The 12198-nt window shown below is 44.5% G+C and overlaps 1 protein-coding gene across 1 annotated transcript in view; it reads right to left on the bottom strand.

Annotated features, from left to right (window-relative positions):
- Positions 1-808: 808 nt before the first annotated feature.
- Positions 809-12198, bottom strand: part of SNX18 (sorting nexin 18) — a 51450-nt gene continuing 40060 nt past the window's right edge. Inside the window, exon 2 of the mRNA XM_083153776.1 lies at positions 809-6216. Coding sequence (XP_083009902.1) covers positions 5963-6216 — 254 coding nt within the window. The 3' untranslated portion in view covers positions 809-5962. The remainder of the gene's footprint in view (positions 6217-12198) is intronic.

Here is a 12198-nt window from a genome sequence, read left to right as displayed (position 1 = left end):
GTGCGGGTTTGGCCAGTCGTGTACGCTCGTGGGCTCAAGTAGAAATGGCCCAGCAAAGGAACTCCTGTAGAGTATAGGTGTAATGTGGGCGTGGCAACAGAACTGGGAAAAACAGGGAGGGGGAGGGGGGGGGGGGGGGGTTGGTCAACCGGGATGTATACAAGGGTGGTGACTACAAGTGCAGGGTGGTGACTTCACTCCACTTTGCAAGCACTCAGACTGATCGAGTTCAAAAACGCTCAGTCTGTAAAAGTAATGGTGCGTGCAATATATTACTCAGCGTCCCGTTTTCATCAGCGACCAGAGGTGGTCACTGATGAAAATGTCACACTGCCTGGAGAAGAGGCAGGGGAAGTCGCTGGTCGGAGGAGCATAGTCCTCCGACCAGTGACCATTAGGGGGCTGAAAATGGGAGCGCACACCCGGCAATTTATCGCCGGTGTACACTCCAATCACTGGCAATATGGTCGCTCAGCGACCATATTGACAGCGATTTTTGCCCGTGTGTACGCACCTTTAGAGTGAACCAGAATAAGGCCCATAGTTTTGTCCGTTTGAGAAGGAAATTTACTTTGCGAGTGAACCACAATAAGGCCCGCCCCTTCCTTACAAACCGACTTATGGCTTAGAATGACAACTTTTATAACTTACAGTAGCTTTTAGAATAAAACATTTAGGTTGAGGGATTCCTCTTTAAAAAAAAAGAAAAAAAAAGGGAATCTTTACTTTTGCACATGTAAAACAGCGTGATGGAACAAATGTCTTTCTTATACCACATTGAAATGGGTAAAGAGAGGGGTACAACGTCTAAAATCCTTCAGGTTAAATCTTTATTAGCTTGCTGTCACCTAGGTAACAAACATTTTTTACAGATTTGGGACATTAGAACACACAGATGATTGAGTTCAATCTGAAAACAACTGACCAATGATAACGGCACAAGAAAGACCAATGTTTTTCTACTTTTGCATTTCTCCGGCAGATCTGCCCCTACGTATTTGGCATCAAGCAGCTCTTTCAGAGCGGTGGTTGGAGGGCAAGCTCTTGTGTCCGTATATATGCTGGTAAATAGGTACTGAATGTAACCCATTCCGTCATCCAGCTATTCAGATCATCCCAGTAACTATTTAGTCAAGCTGAGGGGTACATTCTGTGATTTACAATGGTAACAGTAATGGAACACTTTCCGTTAGAGCGCCACAGTAGAAATCCATGGTTACAGTACTTGCACCTACTGACTTCCCCACGTGCCCACTGTTATAGGCTGAGTATGAATTTCAGGGTACTTATGTATTATCTGGGCTCCCATGTTAAATGCACCCCATTTTTTCATACCCCTACTATCCAATTCCGCATGGAGTTGATTTTATATAGTGTGGCGAGCGCAGCGAGCCACCGTGCCCGAAGCGTGGCGAGCGCAGCGAGCCCCGCGAGGGGACGCGGTCTCATAAGAAAAACGGGAGCCCAGATATTACATAAGTACCAATTTCAGTTACCCAGACTGTGTACAACCCTAAGGATTTCCAGCCAAGGCTTTTATTGTTCTGTTACTGGGAGAATCAGGCCCAAGATCTCCCCCTTCACCGCACCGTTCTCAACATTCTTTTCTTGATTGCATTGTTTTGCAGAATTCCTCCTGGTGCAGACAGATTAGACATGCTTGCTGATCACTATAGGTAGATCACCAAAATAAAGCCATTAACGTTTTCTTTCCCCATTTTCATAATCAAGAACGTTCTAGATCAGTGGTTCTCAAATACAGTCCTCGGGACCCCACACAGTTCACGTTTTCCAAGTCGCCCGACAGGTGAACTCATTACTGAATGATGAATTTTAAAAGATCCACAGGTGGAGCTAATTATTTCAACTTGATTCTATGAGGAGACCTGCAAAACATGCACTGTGTGGGGTCCTGAGGACGGACTTTGAGAACCGGTGCTCTAGATCAGGGGTGGCCAAACCAGTCCTCAAGATCTAACAACGGTCCACATTTTCCAAACCACCTTAGCTGGTGTACAGCTGTAGTCATTACTAACTGTCACATGTCCCAGGTCACCTAGCTGGTGCACAGCTGTAGTCATTACTAACTATCACATTTTCAAACATGCTGCTGTCATTGCAAATATAGATCCACAGGTTGCCTGATAAACATGAACTGTTGGTAGATCTTGTGGACAGGTGTGGCCACCCCTGTTCTAGATAATAAGAATTCCAGATAAGTGATCACAAAATAAAAACACATTCCTAAGACTAGAGAACATGTAAGACAAATGTGTTTAATAAACGACATAACACACACGTTTAGAAAGTGCACAAAAAATGATTGCCTCTAGAGAACCCGGTAACTCTGCAGCTTATACCTACACACTGTACTTGGCTGTAGAAGTGGTGACAGTGTCGGGAGTGACATTTTAGCACACACACAAGCTTCTGGGTGGAAACCTCTGGTAGACTGCACCACCAATGCCAGCTGCTTCCCAGAGAGCTGGTTATAAAGCAGATAATACTGGACAGGAGCAGCCAGCTTCCGCGCCTTGTCATTTCCTACCTACACTGCAGGGAGATCTCACATCTCATCCAATCAGAGGATAGTTGCCTCCTGTCTTCTCCCATCACAACTGGAGCTATCAAGGTAAGAACGCTACAGGGTGAGGGACAAGGAGTGCCTTGCATGTGGTGGTCTGGGTGGCATAGAGGAGTGTTTAATACATGTTTGCGGTATTTGGAGGGCACCTAGGTGTATTTTATACCAGGTGGTGGCATTTTGGAGTAAATGGGAGTAATATGCAGGGTGGTGGCAGTTTGAAACAAATTAAATGTATGTGGGCATTTTGAAATGTTTTTGCCTTCTTAAAAAATACGTTAGCGGGCAGGATATCAGGAGGGAAAAATACACCCAAATGCCCATTTTCAGGCTTAGGCCACATTTCCCATATGTACTAAGCCCACCAATTCCCGGACTCCATGGCTTTTGCTGGTGTGATCCTATAGAAGTCTATGGGAATTTCAGAGGGATCCAAATCAGATCCCTCCCAGTACCACCTGTAACAGCCACAGGGAGTTCTATTGAAGACGGGATGTTGCCTATAGCAACCAATCAGATTCTACGTTTTTACCGAGCACCTTCTAGAAGATAATAGAATTTGATTGATTGCTTTGTGCAACATCCAACATCCAATCTTCATTAGAACTCCCATCTTAATATATTTACCCCCCCTGGTGTATAAAACCAGTGACTAGTTTTGATCACATAAGACAGCTCTAATTGGGAGATCTGTCCTTTGCAGTACAAATCGCATATTTCAGCACATATGCAATTAGTATAAATACAGTGGGCGGTATTCAATGCGGCCGGCAACAGGGTTTGTGCGGTTTTTGGTGAGGTTTCGCCTATAACAAGCCATTCTCGCCATCAAACCCCCTTGCCGGCCGCTCGCCATATTCAACGTTCTGGGAAAATTATATTCCCTTATAACAGTGAGGTTCTCCGCAAATGCAGCAAATCCACCGTTTTGTGGCGTGCCTCACCGTTTTAAGGGGCACACTTCCTGTTTCCACCTTGCTGAAAAGAACCAGCTAGGTGGAAACTGCGTTTGAAGGGGGGCGAGTTGAATACTGATGGCAAGATATTGGTACTGCTCAACGTCATAGCTCACCGTCAGGGCATTGAATACACCTCAATGTGTGGCTGGATGTCCTTCCCAGCAGCTTGGAGGAATATAGATCAAGTGACCCTCAAACTTTTCTTTTTAGAAAGGGAGATTTTAAAATGGAGGAGGCCGAATTGTGGAGGATGGAGCTCTAAGAGTGAATTGGATGCAAGTAGGGTGGCCAATCCCGGGATCGGAGGGATCCCGGGATTTGGCCCTAAAAACGCTGGGATTTGAATCCCGGGATTGGATCTTCCAATCCCGGGATTGCGGGATTGTCCTGCGCATGCGCGAATCTAGTGTTGGGCAGCGCTGAGACCAGCTCAGACGCTGCCCGGCTTCTCCCAAACCCCGGCGCGCTGCTCTGCGGCTGTGTGCAGCGTGACCTGATGTCAGAGGTCACGCTGCGCAGCCTGTCTGCAGCTCCGTGCCCACCCACCGCCCGGTACCCGTGCCGCCTTCACTGCCGCCCGGCTACTCCAAGTCCGCCTCCAGACCACCGCTGCCTGGCTCCCGCACATCTGCAGGCCTCCAGACCACCCGCACACGGCCCCCAATGAAAAGCCGGCCTCTGAACATCACTGCCCGGCTCCTGCAGCAATGGCTGGGTGAGTTAGACTGGGTTTGGGGGGGGGACTAAAGTTTGTCATTCTATTGACAAACTCAATCCCCGTATCCCGGGATTAGGCATTTTACAATCCCGAATCCCGGGATTGAAAAATAGCCCCGGGATTGGCATCCCTAGATGCAAGTTTCATAATTAAATAGCCAACTAAAGCCACAAAGAATGAGGACACAGAGAAGTGACTCAGTCACCAAACGCCACAAAACTGAATATTTAGGTATGACGCCATCTGCTCAAGATCGAGAGAGGAATGTATAAACATTTTATATAAATAACCTTTCTAGAAAAAGTTAAAAACTCTAATCCCTGCATCATGCTACAGAGGTGGTAGAGGTACTGGACAGCCCAAAATGTCATTTAAAATGAAAATAAATTGCAGATCTGTAATACCTGCTATATAAATATAAACCTCTGACTGCTGTCGTTCTAAAACTTACAATATAGAAAAACAAATAGGTTGGTTACGAGACATACAAAATAAATATCATCCCAGCAATCGATATCTGCATAAAGGGTAGGATTTGTGACTCGGAAAAGACCACATGATCGTTAAACACAGCCATATTGCAAACCGTTCTGTCCCTGGAAGGAATTAGGTTTTCTTGCATTTGTGCTTCATTATTAGTCTTGTAACAAAAGCTTTTTGCTGCAACTATTTTAAAAAGAGCCCCCGTTGTACACAATGTAGGCAGCCATTAGAATGTAGCGTAACAGTTCATGGTAAACCGGGGACATCACTTAAGACACATCATGACCGCATTTCATAAGGCGTTAGTCCTGAGTAAAGAGGCCGCATTCTCAGGAGGAACAAAATGGCTGCCTCCATTGAGTTTAGTCAGAAGCTGGTCTTTGAAGTCCTGAACAACATTTAAAAAAATAATAATATATAAATATAGCCAGGTTAATCACAAAGTGGCGAAATATTATATGCCGATGTTAAGAAGAAAGCAAATAGAAAACTCTGTTAAGTCCCAGGCTCGTTATTTTGCGTGACCAGGCAACGGCTGCATATCTTGGGTTGACATAAACCACGGGAGTTAAACGTTTATGTTTGCACCTTGCAAATGACTGAACACAAATAAAAAGTAAAACAATACGTGCAATGGTTCACTAAGGAACAAAGATCAGGAACAGAACACAAATTTAACGTTCACATTGGATGCATTCTTCTCCTGTGGTAAAATATGAATTTATTACTAGGAAAGAAAAAAAGAAAAGAAAAAAGAGGAAGGCACAATAATTGAATAATTGCTCAAGTAGAAGTTTTGTAAACCGAGGATTTTGGTAAATCCAGAAAATGTAATAATAAAAAAAAAAAAAAAGAAATAAAGGCAACTGATGACATTTCACGCGTCAATTAGTCCACTGCAAAGTATGCTCTGCTGTATACTTCAGGAAACGGTAAGGCTAAGTGCGTACTCGGTTCTCCTGAAGACAGGTACAATGGTAGTGTGTAAGCATAGATAATATAATTTAAATATAAATGTGCTATGCTGGATCTATGAGGATAATGGTTCCATTTTTTTTCTCTTCATCACAGTATACTAAAAAATAAGCGTAGGACCATTGGTGTACCACCGCCAATTGTTGGCAACAGGTTGTTAAAGGAGGGGGGGTGAAAGACTATAACCCCAGTTCTAAACCTCGAAAAATGAGGAGAACAAGTTCCGGATCTGGGACGTGGGCGCTAGGCTGCGTCATACTGTTGCAGCGCCTCCTCCAACTTTAGCGTCACTTTTTTGAAGAAGGTTATCTGTTGCTGTAAGTAATGCTGCATCTGTGATTTAAAGTCCCGCACGCGGATTTTGTGGAAATGCTGGATTTCTGCCAGGGTGGCGTAGGATACGACGTTACAACGTTCCTCGATGTCATTCGCTTTCTGCAGTTCCATCTTGCCTTCTTCCACATGCTTCTTACTTTCACGGACTTTGGCTAGCGCACCTATGGTGGAAGAGAGGGGGACAGGTTATACATGAACATTTCAGGAGCTTATAAAAAAGCAAATAGTGAAGACTAGGTTATGTTATGGGGGGGGGGGGGGGGGGGGGAGGGGGGGTTTGCCTATGCACCATCCACTTCCTGTCCGTAATACCACTAAAGGCAAGTTCTTTTACACACACAATTTCCCTTCAATATTGGGACAGCAACTGTAACAGTAAAGGGAGCTATTCAATTCAGGGCCGCTATTTACGCTGGGCAGAAATAACAGCCGTTTCTGAGATTATTAGGTGGAATTCTACCTATTCAATGTGGGGTTCATTTCTCCGACTGGCGGAATATTTTCAGACATATGCAGTTGCGGCATCAGCGAAAATGGGCGCCGATAGTCGGAAACGGTTTTCGACAATACATATTTGTCTCCATAGTGAGGCGAATCTGTAGCAGGAGAGTCCCGGCCTGGATTGAACACTGATGGCCGCTATTTATGCCCGGCGGGAAAAGCAGCTGGGATTGAATACCCCCAGAATATCCTTCAGATATGTCCCTTCCCCATGGAGGAGTCAGTCAGACTCAATTGGTTATCAAAGCCTGGAGGGGAATGCTTCCATAGTGTAATACAGTAATTTCATACAAGTGTAATACAGCCAAGTAAACATGTACAATAGAATATAGAATATCAAGTGACAAAATGATACTTCACATTGCAACCCGCCAAAACGGGAGTCATGGGTCTGATTATTATGAGGACACTATTTGCAGGCCTGTAATCTTACATATTATTACAGATGAGAACAGGTCACTATAGGTTATTTGGTCATTAGCCTCTATTACAGCGAAGGTGCCACAAAGTTTTCTGAAGCTCGAGGAATTTGTACAGAGTGGTATAACAAACAGATAAGCGCTTAGTGTATATCCTTGCAGTTGTACGCATCAGATGGAACCATTCAGCACACTCACACTCTAGTGTGCTGAATGGTTCCATCTGATGCGTACAACTGCAAGAGGCATCACATCCCTGGTCTTCAAGTCCCCTGTTCCGGACGGGTCGCTTTTGGACTCTAAGGGCAGTATTCAATGAAAAAAAATTCTCTGTGCATGGCGAGAGATTTTTTCTCTCGCCATGCACTCTCCCTGTTCCGGAGCCTCCTGCTCCCACTATTCAATGTATTTAAGACTCGCCGCCACTCGCGGCGAGTCTTAACCCCTGCAGCGGACGAGCGTCCGCGGCAGGGAGCTTTCAGGGAGCCGGGGGACGGAAGCAGCCAGAGAGAATAAAGTCTCCCTGGCTGCTCCAGAGGAATGTGGAGGGGAGGAGGGCTCCCCGAGACCCAGGCAGCACAGGCTGCCCCCCCCTATAGCCAGCGGGGGACCCAGTATTCACTGCACCCGATAGTGCATATTAACGATCGGGTGCAGTGAATATATGAATATCTAATGAGCGGCTCCAGCGCTCCGGCCTCCTGCTGGCTGCACTGTGTAAAAAATATATATATATATTTTTTTTATTAAATATATATTCATGTGCTATAAGCACATGAATAAAAATAACATGCCCCTTCACAGAAAAAAAACCCAGATTTTTTGACACCAAAATTAAAAAAAAAACCCTTTTATTTTTAAAAGTTCACATTCCAGCTCTCCATCAAAAGATGGAGAATTTCTACACGGAGAGAGACGGCGAAAATCACTTAGAAAGACGGCGAATATTTCACATTGAATAGGGTGGTTCACTTTTGGAGAGCAAAATGCTCCGTCCAAGGCGAAAAATGCAAAAATTCTCCATAAAACACAGAGAATTTTTCTCATTGAATACTGCCCTAAGAGGGTGTCTTTGTCTTTCCATCCTGCGTTGCTGTTTTGCCATTGTTGGAAACCTTTATGCTGTTTTATACGTCTACAGTTTGTAAGTGTGGACTTTTATTAAAACTTTGTGTTTTTAAAGGATAATTTGCACTAATCCTCTTTTCTTGTTATACCCCCCTTGTCGCATATCCTGCGAAAGGGTGGTTATCATTACAGGTTATCACTCTAAACCAGCTGAAACAATTCTGGATACATATGGTGATATAAATCCTTTATTTGTTTGGATATACACTGAGCGCTTATCTGTTTGTTATACCACTCTGTACCAATTCCCTTGATCTAAGGTGTTTCACTGGATGTATACCTTTGGTGTATGATAAACTCAGCTGCACAGTGCATTTAATCGCGCACCACGATTGTTAACCATTTGTTTCCACTTCTATTGAAGCTCGAGGAATGAAAGCTAAAATATTTTTCCTCTCTGTCCAACAACCAGAAATATGAAGAACACCCTGGGCAGCAGGAAATGAAAACCGCCCTCATCCCAGCTCTCCCAGCTCCACTCCCTGCTGAACTGGGAACACAACAGGCTGGTGTTACCTCTGTAACTACACATTGAGCACCCTTGTTAGAATGCATAGAAAATCTAACATCTGCTGAATTCTAAACACTAGTGCGACTTGTCTGAGGCACAAGGTGCCTACAATTTCCTGTGAACTCGTCCGGCAGCTCCCCGTAAGTCCTTCCATCCGACTTGGTACTTGATGTGCTAGTTTTTACATGCGATATAGCACGGAAGGGTTCCCGGAGAGCTGCCAGGTGAGTTCAAGGGAAATCTGGTTGAGATATATCGCATTTGTTAAAAACCACCTGCTATTACGGCCAAATCTGTTGTAAAAGTGGCAAAATCGCACTAGTGTATGGCCAGCTTTAGAAAAACGAACACTGGGGGTTACTCAGAAAGGCACAATCACTCTCTAATGGACAAAACCATGTGCACTGCAGGTGGGGCTGATGTAACATGTGCAGAGAGTTAGATTTGGGTGTTTTATTGTTTCTGTGCAGGGTAAACACTGGCTGCTTTATTTTTACACTGCAATATAGATATCAGTTTGAAGTACACCACCCACCGAAATCTAATTCTCTCTGCACATGTTACATCAGCCCCACCTGCAGTGCACATGGTTTTGTCCATTAGAGAGTGACTGTGCCTTTTCCGAGTGAATCAGAATAATCCCCACTATGGAAACTTTGAAGGCTGCATATGTGTTACAAGGCAGATGGTCAGGGCCTGATTAGCTGAGTGGCGATATGGGCGGCCGTCCTGAGGCTCCCACATACTCAGAGGCTGTGGAAAAACAACAAGCGGATGTTGTGGAACATTTTACCACATATCACCCTCTACGAAAAATCCCGGCAAATAACTGTCACAGTTTCCAGACCATCCAGCAGGTCACATGTTCCAGGTCACCCAGCAGGTGCACAAGAAGAGTTCACAGACAGTCACATTTTCCAGAGAACAGTGGTGATGCATTGTAAATGGAAGGCAGCTGTTTTGCCACATAACTCCGAAACAAAGCAACCAATTAGAACACCAATATTATCACCAAATCCATGGTTCAAGACCGTAATTTGGTGTAAAAGTCTCCTTCTGCTATTAATATATAGAAAATATTGTTATTTACACACCCAGCATGTCCCGTCGCAGCAAAAACTATCAAGGCATGATGGGAGTGTTAGATCCACAGTAGCTGGTGTTCCACAGGGGATCCACTCCTGTGCTACACTATGCTGAGTATCTTCACAGATGACATTGTGTATTGTTCCTGTGCAATATAGTCCTGCCCAAATTATCTTTCCGGTTAGAATCATCATAAATTCCCCCCTTGTTAACCTGAGATGTTTTATAGCAATTAGGGTCAAAGTGCATTCTGACTCATTACTGAACCCAATAAAATGAAAGTACAAAAGCAAAGAGAAACAACGGACAATAAACATAGAGCTGGAAATGATATGCTGCCTGGTATACTGTAGTTCTGGAGTTCTCAATTATGGTCCTCAAGGACACATTAACAGTCCAGGATTTAAACGATATAAATCAGGGGTAGCCAACTCCAGTCCTCGAGTGCTACCAACAGTTAATGTTTTCCAGGTCTCCTCACAGAATCACAAGTGAAATAATTAGCTCCACCTGTGGATCTTTTACAATGTGTCAGTCAGTAAGGAGTGCACCTGTGAGGTGAGCTGGAAAACGTGAACTGTTGGTAGCTCTCGAGGACTGGAGTTGGCTACCCCGGATATAAATACTTGAGCACAGGTGTCTTAAATAGTACCTCAGTCATTCTGATTTAACCATCTGTGCTCACACCTTGTTATGACCTTGTTATGACTAAAACCTGGGGCCAGATGCACTAAGCTTCAAAAGTGATAAAATGGAGAGTGATAAACAGCCAGCCAATCAGCTACTATCTGCCATGTCACAGACTGCGTTTGAAAATTGTCAGGCAGGAGCTGATTGGTTGGTTGTTTAACGCTCTCCATTTTATCATTTATGAAGTTCTGGACTGTTATACCCCTTTCACATCGCAACTAATTACCGGGTACAAGCCGGTTTCTTGCTGGTTTGACCCCTAGGGTGCCTCGGGACACTTGCAGGGGTGCCTCGGGTTGGTTGTCCAGGACCAATTCAAATTATTTATGATCAATTATTTCTGGACAAAACCAGTGCTGGTGGCTGCCAATCATAATATGTGTACAATCAGAACCAAATCCTGCCCTTTACCACATAACTGAACCTAAGAAGCACATATAAACACTATCTACTTAATTATATATATATATATATATTTTTGGGGGCTTAGGGGTGCCGTGAAAAAATTCTGATACTCTAGGGAGCCGTGATTACAAAAAGATTGTGAACCCCTGGGTTATCGGATCCCGAAAAACAGGTAGCAACACAGCAATACCAACCGTTAAAGGGTTCTTACCGGTTCGTTGCCGTGTTGCTGTGCAATGTGAAAGGGTTAAACTGGTTGAGCGACCCGTTTCCCATTCACACTATGGAGGCGGCAGCGCTTGGAGCAGCGGCAGCTCTAAGCGCTGCCTCCTCCCCCGCCCACTGTGGTTGGTTAATACTGCTGTCGGCCCACTTTATAAATGGATATCACTAACATCAGCATTATAACGTGAGAGAGGAGAACATCCAGCAGTACTTCATTCAGGTCATAGCTCAGTAAACATTTTTCCTTTAAGCAACGTCAAATGCAAAGAAGCTCAGAAGCCATTGGGTTAATCCTAGTTGGTTAGAACGCATTGCTATGATGTATCATGACTTGTGGTGACTTCGAAATCTTATTTAGGAGTTGTCACAAGAGGTCCGCAGAGCTGTACATCTGGCAACAGTAGGACAGTACAGGGTGTACAGTACAGTAGGCAGAACATACAAAGAACATGCTTAAGAGCACCCCAATTTTCAGTACCCAATGCAGCTGGGAAGTAAGCTGCGAAGGGGGGGAACGTGTCTCTAATTAAAGGTGGCACAGCTAGCAGGATAGAGTAACTAGAAGAGACGAACAGTAATGAGCAAGAGGAATTCCGGGCTAAGTAGGTGAAGGCTGTCAATGAAGTGCTAGAGAAGGCTGTGAGAACAGGAAGGAAGAGGACCCTGCTCCTAGGAGCTTACGATCTAGGGAAGAGAGTAGACAGATGGCATGGGGAATGAGTACTGTAGGTAGATGGTGAACAGAGGGTAGTAATATTGCTGAGAGATACTGTATTAAGCCAAAATTGTGGAGCAACCAAATTGCACGATGTACACACACCTATAGAGTGAGGGATCTTATTTCAGGGAGGAGGGGAGGTGTGCGCATGGGCAAAATCTTGAATTTAAGTTTGAGAAGCAGTAACCAGGGTAGAAAAGCATAGGACTGGAAAAAGCATATAATGTGGCCCCATTGCACAAAAGTGAAAGCAAGGAAGAAGCAAGCAACTCCCGAACAGTGAGCCTTACATCAGTAGGAGGAAAAATAATGGAAACACATTTAAAAGAAAGTTGCAGAATCCCTCATATACAGCAATTTACAGGATCCTAAACAGAATCGATTTAATGGCGAGAGATCATGCCAAACAAATTGACTGGGTGACAAAAGTATTAGTTAGTGGATGGGGCCGTAGATGTAG

This window comes from Crinia signifera, chromosome 1, assembly GCF_055691185.1.
Source record: "Crinia signifera chromosome 1, ASM5569118v1, whole genome shotgun sequence".
Classification (NCBI taxonomy): Eukaryota; Metazoa; Chordata; class Amphibia; order Anura; family Myobatrachidae; genus Crinia; species Crinia signifera.
The sequence above is the reverse complement of the archived record's forward strand: the minus strand, read 5'-3'. Positions and strand labels throughout refer to the sequence as shown.